This window comes from Cebus imitator, unplaced genomic scaffold, assembly GCF_001604975.1.
Source record: "Cebus imitator isolate Cc_AM_T3 unplaced genomic scaffold, Cebus_imitator-1.0 Scaffold42, whole genome shotgun sequence".
NCBI lineage: Eukaryota > Metazoa > Chordata > Mammalia > Primates > Cebidae > Cebus > Cebus imitator.
In genome coordinates, this window is record NW_016107357.1 from 16,618,991 (window position 1) to 16,636,589 (window position 17,599).

Consider the following 17,599-nt stretch of genomic DNA (forward strand, 5'->3'; position numbering starts at 1 on the left):
GTTTTGCTCTTGTTGCCCAGGCTGGAGTGCAGTGGCGTGATCTCGGCTCACCGCAACCTCTGCCTCCTGGGTTCAAGTGATTCTCCTGCCTCAGCCTCCTGAGTAGCTGGGATCACAGGCATGCACCACCAGGCCCGGCTAATTTTGTATTTTTAGTAGAGACAGGGTTTCTCCATGTTGGTCAGGCTGGTCTTGAACTCCCGACTTCAAGTGATTTGCCTGCCTCAGCCTCCCAAAGCGCTGGGATTCTACCTTTTAAGGATAGAGGGATTATGAAGTGTCCAGAAGTGGAGACACTAGGACATGGGTCATGGTTTAGGGGAGAGGATATAAAGTAAGATGGCTGCACAAAGATTCTGAATCAAGTGCAGGTTAGAAGCATAGTGCTTCATTGTCTCATTGCACAGGCACTGCCTCCAGGGACGTTGGAGGTTACTTCTGTTGAGTTTTGCTGACTGCGCAGGAGACATTGTCATACCCATAAAGAATAGCAGGGGACATTTTTGCCAGAAGCAGCACCACTATGACATTAGTAAAAATGATTGTAACCCAGACACTCAGGAGGCTGAGGTGGGAGGATCACTTGAGTCCAGGTGTTCAAGACCAGCCTGGGCAACATAGGGAGGTACTGTATCTCTAAAAAATAAAATAAATTAGCCAGGCATATGGCCTGCACCTGTACATTGTCTCAGCTACTCAGGAGGTTAGGGCAGTAGGATCTCTTGAACCCGGGAGGATGGAGGCTGCAGTGAGCTATGATCGAACCACTGCACTCCAGCCTGGGCAACAGAGCAAGACCCTGTCTCTTTAAGAAAAAATAAAGACTGGGCTTGATAGCTCACACCCGTAATCCCAGCACTTTGGGAGACTGAGGTGGGTGGATCATGAGGTCAGGGGCTCAAGACCAGCCTGGCCAAGATATCGAAACCCCGTCTCTACTAAAAATACAAAAATTTGCCAGGTGTAGCGGCAGGTGCCTGTAGTCCCAACTACACAGGAAGCTGAGGCAGGAAAATCACTTGAACCTGGGGGATGGGGGTTGCAGGGAGCTGAGATTGCGCCACTGCACTCCAGCCTGGGTGACAGAGTGAGACACCATCTCAAAAAAAAAAAAAATTGTAAGACAGCAAATGTCAACTTGAGTTAGTAGTTGAAAAAGCAGGCAAGCAGGAGTTCAAAGGGTGGGAACAAATCAGTGACGCGTGAACAGACCGATTTATGAGGGCAGGGGGCAGAGTCCAGCAGCTGCTCAAAGGCCTTTCTGTGTCTGTCGACACAAGTACGTCACATGCAGAGCCCTGGGCTCTCCTGTGTCGTCTGAAAGGATAGGGTGAAGGCCTGGGTTACCGTGGGGGCACGAGGTGCCCACAGGTGGGGGATGAGGAGGCCTTGGCCCATCGTGGGAGCGGGCAGTGCGGGAGACCCCCGAGGGTTCTCGAGCATTCCCTGGTGCCTCACAGTGGCCAGCTGGGGGCATCTTCCAGCTGCAGCTCAGCCTTCAACAGTCAAAAACCAGTATTACCCACAGCGCCATCCCCACATCCATCCTAGGTTCTGCTGAGGTTCTAAGTGGGACTTTCAAAAGCAGAAGAAATGACGCTGAAACTGAAAGGAGTTTGACATTAGGGAGAAATGCTTTATTTCACCAGGTGACAAACTGGTGAAATAAATTTCTGATGAAAGTTGCTGCAATTTCTTCTTTCTCCTCCAGGCCTGATTCTGCACCCCTCCTCTGTCCTCCATCCTTTTTGCCACAGTGGGGGAAGCCCTGAAAAACCCTGGTGTTTTCAGAGGCTGTGGGGAGCCCAAGGAAGGGGAGGGAAAAGACATGGGACTGTCATTTACCAACTGTTCAGTTCCTGATCGGGTTCCCCAAGAAGCAGCTGGGACTCTCCAGCCCGACCTCACCTCCCTGGGGTCCCTGTCTCAAGGCAGATGGCACCTCCATGGCTGTCCCTGCCACACTCCCTCAGACCACTCCCTGCTCCCCTGGTTTCTCGGCCCTCCCTCCTTCACTGCCTCATGCCTGTCCCTGTCTGCCCTTCTAGGGACCCAGGCTCCTCGTGTCTGCCCACAAACATGCTCAGGTCTCCCAATCTTAAAACAAGGTCTGGGCCAGGCGCAGTGGCTCTTGCCTGTAATCCCAGCAATTTGAGGCCAAGGCAGGCAGATCACCTGAGGTTGGGAGTTTGAGACCAGCCGGACCAACATGGCAAAACCCTGTCTGCACTAAAAATACAAAATTAGCCAGACGTGATGGCACATGCCTGTAATCCCAGCTACTCAGGAGGCTGAGGCAGGAGAATCACTTGAACCCAGGAGGCAGAAGTTGTGAGCTGAGATTACACCATTGTACTCCTGCCTGGGCAACAGAGCAAAATTCCATTTCAAAAAAAAAAAAAAAACAAGGTCTGGGCTCCCCTGAATAACCTCTCTCTTGCATTTCACAAACGTGCCTTTGGAGGGTAGTTTATGCTCTTGAATTGACTCACCGCTCCCACTTCCTCCTGCTGCCATCCGGGGCCTGCCCGTTCCTCTCCAGCCTCACTGTCAGTCAAGCCCACCCTTGGCCAGGCCCTGTGGCAGCCCCAAGTGAACTGTCCAGCCTCTCAGCCACATTGGACACCCTGACTGTCCCCTGCCCTGGGCCGCTCTCCCCTGTAATCTTTGAGGCCTTGACTACTGAGGGGACTGCTCCTTGACCTCCTCCCTACTCTTTTTTTTTTTTTTTTTTTTTTTTTTTTTTTTTTTTTTGAGGTGGAGTCTCGCACTGTTCTGTTGCCAGTCTGGAATGCAGTGGCGTGATATCGGCTCACTGCAGTCTCTGCCTTCCCTCCCTCCCTCCTTCCTTCCTTTCTTTCTCTTTTTCTTTCTTTTTTTTTTAGTAACAGCTTTATTGAGATGTAATTCATAGTCTCTGTGCTGCCCTGGTCTGGAAGCTTATCGTATTCAGAGTTGCACAGTTCCCATGGTTGACTTTAGACCACCGTAGTAGGAACCACGTGTCTCTTAGTGGTCACCCTCCATTTCTCCGCAATGCTCTCCAGGCCCAGGCGTCGTGAATCTGCGTTGGGCCTCTGATTTGCCCTCGTTTTCACCTTCTCTGTCAATCTACGGTGCAGCCTTCGCTCTGGTCCTCACCCCAGAAACACCTCTCACAGCACAGGTCTGGATTCCAGCTGTGCTGATGCTCCCCTGAAGCCCTCTGCATCCTTACCCCAGATGGCAGCCTCTTCTTGGCTGGTCCATGCCCCAGCCTGGCCTTCTGCTACCTTCCCCAGCTCCAGGCTCCTGCGGCACCTTTTCTCCTAACCCCCTCACCGCTCGTCAGTCTTCATGCTGGTGTACACTGCCTCATGCTTCCCACACCTCCATGCACTTTTCACACCTCCTCACACCTCCACACTTCACCTCACACCTCCCACAGCTCCACACACTTTTCACACCTGCTCACACCTCATACCTCCACACTTCATACCTCCTCACACCTCCCACAGCTCCACACACTTTTCACACCTGCTCATACCTCCTCACATCTCCCACAGCTCCACACACTTTTCACACCTGCTCACACCTCATACCTCCACACTTCACACCTCCTCACACCTCCCACAGCTCCACACACTTTTCATACCTGCTCATACCTCCTCACACCTCCACACTTCACACCTCCTCACATCTCCCACAGCTCCACACACTTTTCACACCTGCTCACACCTCCTCACAACTCTACACTTCACACCTCCTCACACCTCACACAGCTCCACATACTTGTCACACCTCACACCTCCTCACATCTCCACACTTCACACCTTCTCTCATCTCACATAGCTCCACACACTTTTCACACCTCCCACCTCCCACTCACACCTCCTCATTTCTGCCACACCTTTACACACGTTTCAAACCTCCTGTTATGGTGTGGCTGTGTCCCCATCCAAATCTCAACTTGAATTGTATCTCCCAGAATTTCTACATGTTGTGGGAGGGACCCAGGAGTAGGTAATTGAATCATGGGGGCTGGTCTTTCCCAAGCTATTCTTGTGATGGTGAATAAGTCTCCTAAGATCTGATGGCTTTATCAGGGGTTTCCACCTTTGCTTCCTCCTCGTTTTTTTTCTCTGGCCACCACCATGTGAGAAGTGCCTTTCCCCTCCCACCATGATTCTGAGGCCCCCTTCCAGCCCTGTGGAACTGTAAATCCAATTAAACCTCTTTTTCTTCCCAGTCTTGGGTATGTCTTTATCAGCAGTGTGAAAATGTACTAATACAGTAAATTGGTACCAGGAGTAGGTATTGCTGTAAAGATACCCAAACATGTGCAACTGACTTTGGAACTGGGTAACAGACAGAGATTGCAACCGTTGAAGGTCTCAGAAGAAGACAAGTAAGTGTGGGAAAGTTTGGAACTTCCTTGAGACTTGTTGAATGGCTTTGCCCAAAATCCTGATAGTGATATGGACAGTAAAATCCAGGCTGAGATGGTCTCAGATGAAGATAAGGAACTTGTTGGGTACTGTTAAAGCTAACAGTCAGCAAAGGTGACTGTTGTTGTGTTTTAGCAAAGAGATTGGTGGCATTTTGCCCCAGCCCTAGAGATCTGTGGAACTCTCAACTTCGGAGAGAGGATTTAGGGTATCTGGTAGAAGAAATTTCTAAGCAGCAAAGCATTCAAGAGGTGACTTGGGTACTCTTAAAGGCATTCCATTTTAAAAGGAAAAACAGCACATAAAAATTCAGATAATTTGCAGCCTGAGTATGTAATAGAAAGAAAAAACCCATTTTCTGAGAAGAAATTCAACCCAGCTACAGAAACGTGCGTAAGTAGCAAAGAGCCTAATGTTAATCTCCAAGAACATGGGGAAATGTCCCCAGGCCATGTCAGAAATGGCAGCCCCTCACATCATAGGCCCTGAGGTCCAGGAGGAAAAAGGGGTTTGGTGGGCTGGACCCAGGGTCCCTATGCTGTGTGCACCCTAGGGACTTGGTGCCCTGTGTCCCAGCTACTCCAGCCATGGCTGAAAGGGGCCAATGTAGAGCTCAGGCTGTGGCTCCAGAGGGTGGAAGCCCTAAGCCTTGGCAGCTTCCATGTGGTGTTGAGTCTGCAGGTACACAGAAGTCAAGAACTGTGGTTTGGGAACCTCCACCTAGATCTCAGAAGATGTATGGAAACACCTGGATGCCCAGGCAGAAGTTTGCTGTTGGGGTGGGGCCCTCATGGAGAACCTCTGCTAGGGCAGTGCGAAAGGGAGATGTGGGGTCAGAGACCCCACACAGAGTCCCTACTGGGACACTGCCTAGTGGAGCTGTGAGAAGAGGGCCACTGTCCTCCAGACCCCAGAATGGTAGATGCACCAACAGCTTGCACTGTGCACCTGGAAAAGCCACAGACACTCAATGCCAGCCTGTGAAAGTGGCCAGGAGGGAGGCTGTACCCTGGAAAGCCACAGGGGTGGAGCTGTCCAAGACCATGGGAGCTCACCTCTTGTATCACCATGACCTGGATGTGAGACATGGAGTCAAAGGAGATCATTTTAGAGCTTTAAAATTTGACTGCCCTGCTGGGTTTCAGACAGACTTGCGTGAGCCCTGTAACCCCTTTGTTTTGGCTGATTTCTCCCATTTGGAATGGATATATTTACCCAATGCCTGTACCCCCATTGTATCTAGGAAGTAAGTAGCTTGCTTCTGATTTTACAGGCTCTTAGGCAGAAGGGACTTGCCTTCTCTCAGGTGAGACTTTGGACTGTGGACTTTTGGGTTAATGCAGAAATGAATTAAGACTTTGGGGTACTGTTGGGAAGGCATGATTGGTTTTGAAATGTGAGGACATGAGATTTGGAGGGGCCGGGGTTGGAATGATATGCTTTGGCTGTGTCCCCACCCAAATCTCAATTTTAATCATTTCTCCTGGAGTTCCCATGTGTTGCGGGAGGGACCCAGGGGAAGTAATAGAATCATGGAGGCCAGCGTTTCCTGTGCTGTTCTCCTGATAGTGAATAAGTCTCACAAGATCTGATGGGTTCATCAGGGGTTTCTACTTTTGCTTCTTCCTCATTTTTTTTCTCTTGCTGCTGCCATGTAAGAAGTGCCTTTTGCTTCCTGCCATGATTCTGAGGCCTCCTCAGCCATGTGGAACTGTAAATCTAGTTAAACCTCTTTTTCTTCCAAGTCTCAGATATGTCTTTATCAGTAGCATGAAAATGGACTAACACATCTCCTCACACCTCCCACGCCTCCGCACTGTTTAGGCCTCCCCACACCTCCCACACCTCCCCACGCCTTCTGTAATTCCCAACACCTCCTCACGCCTCCCACACCTCCCCAAGCATTCCCACACCTCTCACACCTCCCACTCATACCTCCCCATGCCTCCCACACCACGGGTGCTTATTACTGACATGTCTGCCTGTGTGTTTCTGCAGACAGGCCCAGCTTCTCCTTCTTTCCACAATTCTTGGTCCAACCCAGTGTCCGGTGCAGATGTAGTGCTCAGTATCGTTGACCTGAACACCACCAGTCGGAAAGCCAGGATGATGTGAATTTTCATCTGGCCTCATCTGTTTCTTAGCCTCTCACAGGGGTCATATCTCCCTCTTTTTCATTTTTGTACATCTGAGGTCACTGAGCAGGGGGTGCCCATGCTGTTAAAGCACCATACAGTGTGACAGGGGAGTTCATATCTGCTTCCCCATTGGAGCTGAATTCCCCACCTCCCCTCCTAGCTGAATTCTTGCCGAGGTCGGTGGGAGCCTGTGCAGACTGGCAGAGATGGGCAACCGGATATGAGAGCCCGGCCAGCCAGAGAGCTGGGGTGAGCCAGGAGGTTTAGCTCCAATTCTGGGCACCCATCAATCTTTAGCAAAGTCTCTCGGAACACAGAAAAGAGTGGGTGGGAGAGTTTAGATTTATTTTTTTTTGAAAACTTGGTTCAGACATTTATGCCCTTTAATGAGGGCAAAAGTTGTACTGAAATTATATATGTGTGTATGCTGATGTTATCATAAGTTATATAGATAATATAAGCGCATATATATATTATTTCAGTTTCACTTGCCAGGAATTCAAACACAGCTTTAAGGAACTTAAGTTTAATTATTAACTTGAAGGACTAAGGAAGATTTTCTAAGCACAGCTTGAATAGTGCCCAGATGAATTCTATATACATATATGTATGTATATAGATAGATGGAGATATATTTTGAGATGGAGTTTCACTCTTGTTGCTCAGGCTGGAGTGCAGTGGCGTGATCTCGGCTCACTGCAACCTCCACCTCCTGGGGTCAGGCAATTCTGCCTCAGCCTCCTGAGTAGCTAGGATTACAGGCACCTGCCACCACACCCAGGTAATTTTATATTTTTACTGGGGGCAGGGTGGGGCGGAGTCGGCCAAGCTAGTCTTGAGCTCTTGACCTCAGGTGATCCGCCTGCCTCAGCCTCCCAAAGTTCTGGGATTACAGGCATGAGCCACCACACTCAGGGTGAATTCAAGATACATTGCCACAAATTATAAAAAGTAGAGCTTTTCAAAACCATGGTCAAGGCTTTTATTTTGATGTTGTTAGCACCTGACTTTGAGCTTGGGAGGATCAAAATGACTGATTTAATTTCAGATTGTACCTTGATATGCTGATGACTTTTCCGCTCCAGGCAGGGATGTGGACCTAATGATGAAAGGAATGAGGGTTTGTGAGTTATCCACAGCTTGGCTGGCAGAAGTCATCCTTCCCCTTCAAGGATAGAGTGGTGAACTCCAGGGTCTTCTTGTAGTCAGTGCATTTCTTGATCTGTGTTCATGTTCTCGGGGCAAAGGCTGGGAGCATCTGAAAGCTGCTGTTGCTTCTCCTTTGTTGTTGTTATTGTTATTATTACTCTTATTTATTTATTTATTTTGAGACAAAGTCTTGCTCTTGTCCCCCAGGCTGTAGTGCAATGGTGCAATCGCGGCTCACTGCAACCTCTGCCTCCCAGGTTCAAGCGATTTTCCTGCTTCAGCCTCCTGAGTAGCTGGGATTATAGGCACCCACCACCATGCCCAGCTAATTTTTGTATTTTTATTTGAGATAGGGTTTTACCATGTTGGCCAGGTCTTGAACTCCTGACTTCAGGTGATCCACCCGCCTCAGCCTCCCAAAGTGCTGGGATTATGGGCGTGAGCCACTGCGCCAGGACTACTATTACTCTTATTGAAGCCGCAGTGAACCTTCTGTTCATACTTGGTTCCACAGGGCAGTGCTTCCCAAACTCTATTCTGGGAATGCTCATTAAGAAGACTGAAATTGGGCAAATAAATTTGGAAACGGCTGTATGCCGTATGTTTCTCTTGAAGATTGACAATATATTTGCCTTTGAAAGGCTCTGAGAATTCCTGCAGGGGGAAAAACATTTTCCTAGCAGCTTGTAAATTTGTTTGATCACATGCTATTTATTTTCAAATATTTCTTACTAATTTCTAGTTCTGCTGGAACACCTTGAGAAGGCCTGCTTCCAAATAAATTCTTGCAAGTGGAATTTTTGGGGCAAAGCATATGAGTGTTTATATATGGCGGCCAGGAGTGCTGCAATACAGCCGTGCTGCGTGTTGGGCAAGAGTAATCCAGGCACGTTAACTGGGTTACCTACTGCTCAGCAAACCCCACTATGTGGGCAAAATATCAAAACAGATTTTGCTTATTTCCTTGAACAGGTCTAACACTTTTTAAAAAAATTCTGTAGTTTCTTCTCTTCACTTTGGTATTTGTGAAGAAGTCTCAGTTATTAAAAAGCAAGATTCTTTAGGACTATTTCACGGAAAGGCATCGTTCCCCGTTTCATGAAATCAGTAGCATATTTTGTAATGGATCTTTGGAGTCATGTATTAATCTATTTCTCGTTTCTAAGAGAGGTTGTTTGGTAGCTTTTTTTTTAATGGGTATCAGAGAAATACCAAAGGTGATATGCCTTGCCTAAAATCCCGTGGTGGGTTGTCAGATAAAGCTGAACCAGGACTCCTTTAAAGGAAAGTCACTGTACTGAGCCATCTGTTGTTCTGTTACCAGAGGAAAATACTTTGATGTATTTATGATACAAACCCCTGCCTCCTTCCTACTTCCAAAAAGGATTTATGACAAAGGGAAAACTCACAGCAGAACCAAATAATTCCTGTAGAAGGTTGGAAGACTCACCTGTGATGCTCTGGGGAGGTTATAAAGGGGGAAGTGGTGCTTACTTAAAAATCTTTAGGAATGGCTGGGTGCAGTGGCTCACACCTGTAATCCCAGCACTTCAGGAGACCAAGGTGGGAGGATCACTTGAGGTCAGGTGTGAGCCATTGTGCCTGGCCGTCATGAGATCATTATCGTTTGGGTTTTTTTAAGAGATGAGCCCTCACACTATGTTGGCGAGGGTGGTCTCAAACTCCTGGGCTCAAGCAGTCCTCCCACTTCAGCCTCCTCCCTGAGAAGCAGCAGAGAGCAGATTTGACCAGGGGATTCATGAGGGAGAGGAGGACCAGGTGTGGATGCAGTTGAGCACAGAAAGCTTCAGGGGCTTCAGGGGGCTGCGGGAACAGAGGCCCTGAGGCCAAGGGTAGGTGTATGAACTCCATGAAGAGTGGTTTACTTCGAAGTGGGGAATGAGAGTCTTCTTCCCCTACCCCCCCCCCAGCTTTGTTGTGGTTTAATTGACAAAGATGGAATGTATACAAAGTCTGCACCATGATGTTTTGATACACATAAGGGATTCCCACAATCAAGCTAGTTAACATATCCATCACCTCACAGTGTTGCTCACTCTTGTTTTGTGGTGAGAACACTTAAGATCTCTCTTAGCAGATTTCAAGTATAGCATACATTGTTACTGACTGTAGTCATGCTGTGCTGACTACAGGAGAGCTCCCCGGGACTTACTCAACATGGCTGGAGGACGCTATGCTGAGTGCAATAAGCCAGGCACAGAAAGACAAATAGATCCCACTTACATGTGGAATCTAAACAAGTTAGAACTCATAGAAACAGAGAGTAGAGTGGTGGTTGCCAGGGGCTGGGTGGGGCGGCCAGAGAATGGAGATATGATGGTCAGAGTCCAAACTTGCAGGAACGGGGGTCTTCAGATGCTCGACAGATTGTTTCTGAAAAGCTGGCCTCTCTCCTTCACTCTTCCACACCCTTTCTTTCCTTCTCCCAGTACCGTACTGCAGCCCTGCTAAACAGCAGGGATCCATGCGCTCATGTGTAACTGCTCCGCAGGCTACACTCAACCCCCGGAGACCCCCCACTGAGATCCCCACGAGCCTGGGCCCCTGCCTGACTCTCCAGCACGTGCTGTAGCAGTAGCAGCAGCCCTGTCTGGGCAGTGGAAGCTTCAGTGGACACCTGCTTCTGCTGCCCCTTCACCTTCTCGGAAGGCTCCGCCGGGCTCTCGGCCACCCAGTGTGTGCGGGCACTTCAGCAATCGTAAAGACTTAGAAAAGAGCTTGAGAAATGCCAGTGTGCAATATTTCTCTTTTGGAAAACAATCCAGTTTGAGACTTCTGTAGTCCAAAGATGTTTTGTTATTTTAAATGTACTGCAAAGTTTGAGGCCTGGGTAGGCAGACACTTATTCTAATAAAGAGAGTGAACTGTTCATCTTAAATAAGAATCTTAAGGTCCGGTGTGTGGCTCATGCCTGTAACCCCAGCACTTTGGGAGGCTGAGGTGGGCAGATCACCTGAGGTCAGGAGTTTGAGACCAGCCTGGCCGACATGGTGAAACTCTATCTCTGCTAAAAATACAAAAATTAGCTGGGTGTGATGGCATCTGTAATCCCAGCTACTTGGGAGGCTGAGACAGGAGAATCAAACTGGGGAGGCAGAAGTTGCAGTGAGCTGAGATGGCGCCATTGCACTCCAGCTTGGGTGACAAGAATGAGACTCCATCTCAAAAAAAGAATCCTAAAATAAGAAAAGTACTGGCCATGGTACACTAGTAATACATTTGCTTTTGTTTTCTTTTTTAACCATGTTCAAATTCCTTTACTATTAAAATTGTAGGCCGGGTGCCATGGCTCATGCCTGTAATCCTAGCACTTTGGGAGGCTGATGTGGGTGGATCACCTGAGATTGGGAGTTCGAGACCAACCTGACCAACATGGAGAAACCCTGTCTGTACTAAAAAAAAAAAAATACAAAATTAGCTGGGCATGGTGGTGCATGCCTATAGTCCCAGCTACTCGTGAGGCTGAGGCAGGAGAATCACTTGAACCCGGAAAGGGAGGTTGCAGTGAGCCGAGATTGAGCTATTGCACTTCAGCCTAGACAAGAGCAAAACTTTGTCTCAAGAAAAAAATTGTATGTGCAGCATAAGAAATGTTTGACATAACAAATGCGAATGTTTCAATTACAAAAAATATACCCCAGCGCCAGGGTATGAAGGGGCAGAGGAATTCCAAGTGATGGTATCAGTCTAGTTCTGTCAACATATCGGACCCCAACTTACCATGTTTTTCTGTTGTTACAGGTGATTTTCAAAGCCAAGTCAAAATATTCTCCAGAATTACTCAAATACCGGTAAGTACCATGGGGCATCTGCCTCTGTGGTAGAAGGGGAAAGTGCCGACACAGGAATCTCATCTCTCCATTGAGGTTTGCACACATTGCTCCTCTGTGAGCTGCTGGAAACAGTCCTGACTGCTGGCTGTTTGCCCACAAGCATCATGTGCATTGCCGGTGAGGGTCGGGTCATCGAATCATGACCTCATGAATCATGGGGGCTTGCATCATACTTACCCAATTCAGAAACAAAAGCCTGGTGCCTTTCCTAACAGGAGGAAATAGAGGGGAATAAAATAGGTGTCTCTAAACCTTTCTAAGGCACTTGGGAAATAAGAGCCTCAGCAGAGGGAAATGGGGTTCCTTGAAGATGCTGGTGCTTGGCCAGGTGCTTCCCTTTCCCCACCCTGCACTTCCCATGCTCTCACTGCAGATGTGGGTGCGGGTGTGGGTGCAGGTGCAGATGTGGGTGCGGGTGCGGATGTGGGTGTGGGTGCAGATGCGGGTGCGTGTGCAGGTGCAGGCATGGGTGCAGGTGCAGGCATGGGTGCAGGTGCAGCTATGGACCTGCATCGCCCCTGCAGCCCGCCACCTGGTGGCTTGACCCTGCTTGTCTTAGTTGCTAACTGCGGGTAGGCTCCAGCTATTTATTTGTTTTCCAGAACTCCAGGGCCCATTGAACTCCAAGTGGCTACACAGCTGTGTGCAGGGTATCCATTCCCATACAGAAATCCCGTTCTGACCATTCAGTACTCATTTAGGCACCAGGAAGAAGATGATATTATAGTTAAGAGTGTACACTCTATTTGAAGGTGGCTTAAACAACACAAAGGCTTGGAGAATCAGGCAAAGCAGAATATGCAACATGCTGAAAGCATGGACCCGGGGAGGCATGGACATTTTCTGGAAGAAGAGAGGCTTGTGCTGGGTGTAATCTGGAAGGGAACCTTTTCACTTATGTGAGGAGGTAGATTTGCATTTTCCTATGGAGGGGTTCATAGCTCTTCCCAGATTTTCAGAGAGGCCTCTGACATCTGTAAGGCCAAGAGCCAGTGGCTTAAAGGATACTCAAGTTTGGCCAGGCACAGTGGCTCACGCCTGTAACCCTAGCACTTTGGGAGGCCGAGGTGGGTGGATCACTAGAGGTCAGGAGTTTGATACCAGCTTGGCTGATATAGTGAAACCCTGTCTCTACTAAAAATTCAAAAATTAGCCAGGCGAGGTAGCACACCTCTGCTGTTTCCGCTACTTGGGAGGTTGAGGTGGGAAGATAACTTGAGCCCAGGAGGCAGAAGTTGCAGTGAGCCAAGACTGCACCATCGTGCTCCAGCCTGGGCAGCAGAGTGAGAATTTGTCTCAAAAAAAAGGTCAGGTTTGACTGGGGTTAGGGGAGGAGAACAGGCTTCTGGAAGAGGCGAGGGGGTGCAGCATGAGTCCAGGGGTTCTGGAATGTCTGCCCAGGAGAATTTCACCACCACCAGCAAACATTTCTGAAAAGGTGACTCTGGCCATCGCCTCCTGGGGTCAAAATGAAAAACTATTTTGTCACTTTTTTTTTCAAGACAGACTCACTCTGTTGTCAGGCTGGAGTGCAGTGGCGTTATCTCGGCTCACTGCAACCTCAGCCTCCCGGATTCAAGCAATTCTCCTGCCTCAGCCTCGTGAATAGCTGGGACTACAGGCATGCACCACCATGCCCAGCTAATTTTTGTAATTTTAGTAGAGATGGCATTTCACCATGTTGGCCAGGATGGTCTCAGCTCTTGACTGCGTGATCCACCTGCTTCCACAAAGTGCTGGGATTACAGGCATGAGCCATCACTCCTGGCCTATTTTTTCGCTTTTTAAAATATGTTAAATCATATACATATTTTATTGAAATATATATCATCTAAAAATATGTAAATACTTTTTACTTAAAATTCTAAAGGTGTAATAGTTTAATCCTGAGTTTATGTCCAAGGAAACCAGTTCAGAAAGTTTCTCTGAAGTTCAGAAGGTTCTGTGAAGGTTCCTGGGCCCCGGCTTGTACCCTTACAAGACTGACCGACCCCGGCTTTGTTTTGTTTTCCGCCTGATCTTGCTGTCTCCCTTCACTACTTTCTGCATAGCTCAGTTCACATCTCTACCAACTCAGGTGGAACTTCAGCGTCCGCTATGAAATGATGTTGGTTCCAAGGAGAGCGATTTAAAGGATAGGTTGAGTGTCCCTGATCTGAAATGCTTGGGACCAAAAGTGTTTCAGATTTCAGAGATTTTTGGATTTTGAAATATTTGCATATAAAGGCCAGGCATGGTGGCTCATGCCTGTAGTCCCAGCACTTTGGGAGGCCAAAGCGGGTGGATCATTTGAGATCAGAAGTTTGAGACCAGTCTGGCTAACATGGTGAAACCCCGTTTCTACTAAAAATACAAAAATTAGCTGGGGTGGTGGTGGGCATCTGTAGTCCCAGGTACTCAGGAGGCTGAGATGGGAGAATCGCTTGAACCCGGCAGGTGGAGGTTGCAGTGAGTGGAGATCATGCCATTGCACTCCAGCCTGGGCAACACAGCGACTCCATCTCAAAAAAAAGGAAAAAGAAATATTTGTATATACATAATGAGATATGGGGGAATGGGATGGGACATGAGTCTAACATGAACTTTATTAATGTTTCAGATACACTTTATATCCTGAAGGGAGTTTTATACAATCTTTTTAATAACACTGCGTAAAACAGTTTTAACTGTGTTTTGACTGTGTCTATCACGTGAAGTCAGGTGTGGACATCTCCATTTGTGGCATCATGTTGATTGATACTCAGTTTCAGATTTTGGAGCGTTTCGCATTTTGAATTTTTGGGTTAGGGATGTTCGACCTGTGTGAAGTACCAGTAGACAGTCCCCTCTCTTCTCCAGTAACAAAATAGTAGCCTCTCCTCTGCGTCCATAGTCTTTGCTCGGCAACCTACCAGAAATGTAAGTCAAAGCATGAGTGAAGATGGAGGTGGGAGGATAAATTCTGTCTGATTGGATCACAGAACTGAGTTTATCTTGGAAACAGTTGAGGCTGGGGTAATTAGATGTCTTCTAGAGGTGGAATATGAAAGCACTGATCAGGAAGGAAATTCTTTAAAAAGCTTTCAACCAGCTGTGCTCGGGCTCACGCCTGTAATCCCAGCACTTTAGGAAGCCAAGGCGGGTGGATCACCTGAGGTCAGGAGTTCGAGACCAGCCTGACCAACATGGACAAACTGTGTTTCTACTAAAAATTCAAAACAATTTGTTGGGTATGGCGGTGCATGCCTGTAATCCTAGCTACTTGGGAGGCTGAAGCAGGAGAACTGCTTGAACCCGGAAGGCGGAGGTTGCAGTGAGCCGAGATGGCGCTATTGCACTCCAGCTTGGGCAACAAGAGCAAAACTCCATCTCAAAAAAAAAAAAAAAAAAAAAAAAAAAAGCTTTCAACCTCTGAGCATAGGGACGGGGTCTTCAGGGGAGAAGATATGTGGGTAGGGCAGTTGTTGCTTGATCCTTGAGTCACCGTATACCTCGAAGACAGGCTGTGCTGACATGTGGCTGCATTTTATTGGAAAGGGATTTGCAGAAATGAAGGGAGAAGATGGGGAGAAGTATAGTTGGATCCAGGTGTTAAAAGTGAGATGTTTGGGGCTGGGCGTGGTGGCTCACGCCTCTAGTCCCAGCACTTTGGGAGGCAGAGGTGGGTGGATCACCTGAGATCAGGAGTTTGAGACCATCCTGGCTAACAGGGTGAAACTGTGTCTCTACTAAAAATAGAAAAATTAGTCAGGCATGGTGGCATGCGCTTTTAGTCCCAGCTACCCAGGAGCCTGAGGCAGGAGAATCACTTGAACCTAGGAAGCCAAGGTTGCAGTGAGCCAAGATTGCACCATTGCACACCAGCCTGGGCAACAAGAACAAAAACTCAATTAAAAAAAAAAAATCCAATGCAAGACACCTGAAAAGAAAAAAATTTAAAAAAGTGAGATGTTTGAGCCAGCGAAGTTGGAGAGTCCCTTGAAGCAGGAGGGTGAGGTTTCAACGGGAGATGCCTGTTAACCCAGTCCTTGTAGTTTTGTTGCCAAATACAAAGAAATACTAGGAGTTACTTCTGCATAGGCACATCTTTACTCTCATTTATACAATTCCTCAGTTCTCTTAAATCAGGTGCCACTAGAGACATTTCAGGCCACAGTCTCTCCTTGAGATGCTTTGGTATGTTGGCTTCTAAATAGATTGGCTTTCGTAATTTAATCATGACTCACCTGAAATAAAACAAGAGCCATCAGTCTAGAACTAGTTGAAACTTTCCACTCCAACCCATTCCTGTAGCAATTCACTGGTTTTGAAGATAATTTATATTCAACTCAGCCAAGAACCACTTTATTTTTCACTTAAAGTCACCTCTACCCTCCCACATCTGCTAGCTCAGAGTTTTGCTCGAGTGGAAGCCAGTGTGATTGAGGCTTTCTCTTTCTCAGTCTATGGATTTTAATTTACTCGGTTTAAGAAATGTGAACATTGGGCCTGGGAGTGCTCAAGAGCACTTCGATTTTGATTTTAAACATTTTCAACTGTTTGCCCTCCAGCTTTGTGAGTTTTTAAATAAGTAAAAAATATAGCAAGCCAGGTTTTTTGTTTGTTTTTCCTTTTTAAGATGGAGTTTGGCTCTTGCTGCCCAGGCTGGAGTGCAGTGGTGCAATCTCGGGTCACTGCAACCTCCGCCTCCCGAGTTCAAGTGATTCTCCTATCTCAGTCTCCTAAGTAGCTGGGATTACAGGTGCCCACCACTAAGCATGGCTAATTTTTGCTAGAGATGGGGTTTCACCACGTTGGGCAGGCTGTTCTTGAACCCCTGACCTCAGATGACCTGCCCTCCTCAGCCTCCCAAAGTGCTGGGATTAGAGGTGTGAGCCACTGCGCCCGGCTTTTTTTGTTGTTTTTAAGAGACAAGGTCTCACCCAGGCTGCAGTGCAGTGGCAGTGGTGCAGTCACAGCTGGCTGCAGCCTTCATCTCCTGGGCTCAAGCAGTCCTCCTGCCTCAGCTTTCTGAGTAGCTGGGAATACAGGTGCGTTTCACTACATCCAGCTAATTAAAAAAAAAAAAAAAATTGTAGAGATAAGGTCTTGCTGTGTTGCCCAGGCTGGCCTAGAACTCCTGGACTTAAGTGACTCTCCTGCCTCAGCCTCCCAAAGTGCTGGGATTACAGGTACATGCCACCATGCCTAGCATACTTTTCCCTTTCTTTAAGTGAAAAAGCAGTGGCTCATGCTTGTAATCCCAGTGCTTTGGGAGGCTGAGGTGGGAGCATCACTTGAGCCCAGGAGTTCAAGACCAGCCCTGGCAACAGATCAAGATCCTGTCTCTACAAAATAAAACAATTCAGCTGGGCATGCGGGTGCCTGCCAGTGTTCCCAGCTACTCAGAATGCCGAGGTGAGAGGCTCACTTGGACCCAGGAGGCTGAAGCTGCAGTGAGGTGTGACTGCACTACTGCTCTCCAGCCTGGGCAACAGAGCAAGACCCTGTCTCAAAAAAAAAAAGAAAAAAGAGAAGAAAGAAAGGAGGGAGGGAGAAAAAGAGAAAGAGAAAGGAAGAAAGGGAGGAGGAGAGAAAGGAAGGGAGGGGGAGGGGAAGAGGAAGGAAGAAGGAGGGAGGGGAAGAGGAAGGAAGAAGGATGGAGGGAAAGAGGAAGGAAGAAAGGAAGGAAAGAATCGATGGCATTGGGAGATAATTTTTTTTTTTTAAGATGGAGTCTTGCTGTGTTGCCAGGCTACAGTGGCACCATGCCAAGCTAAGTTTTGTATTTTTAGTAGAGATGGGGTTTCAGCATTGTTGGTCAGGCTGGTCTTGAACACCTGACCTTGCAGTCCACCCAACTAAGCCTCCCAAAGTGCTGGGATTACAGGCGTGAGCCACCGTGCCCAGCTGGGAGATAAATTTAAATAATGCTTTACAACTCCTAGCTTCTGTCCTCATAATAGGAGGTGGTCAGGCGCTGTTGTGTTGGCTGCCTTGAAGACTCCCTCATCCCTGCATTTGCTGACCAGCAGCACTGATCTTTGCGGTCCCACAGGCAAAGTGGTCTTCC

The 17,599-nt window shown here is 47.9% G+C and overlaps 1 protein-coding gene across 1 annotated transcript in view; it reads left to right on the forward strand.

Moving 5' to 3' along the window:
- Positions 1-17,599, forward strand: part of GPR137B (G protein-coupled receptor 137B) — a 67,439-nt gene that overhangs the window by 18,583 nt on the left and 31,257 nt on the right. The window contains exon 2 of the mRNA XM_017526595.2: positions 11,477-11,526. Within this exon, the coding sequence (XP_017382084.1) occupies positions 11,477-11,526 (50 nt within the window). The remainder of the gene's footprint in view (positions 1-11,476; positions 11,527-17,599) is intronic.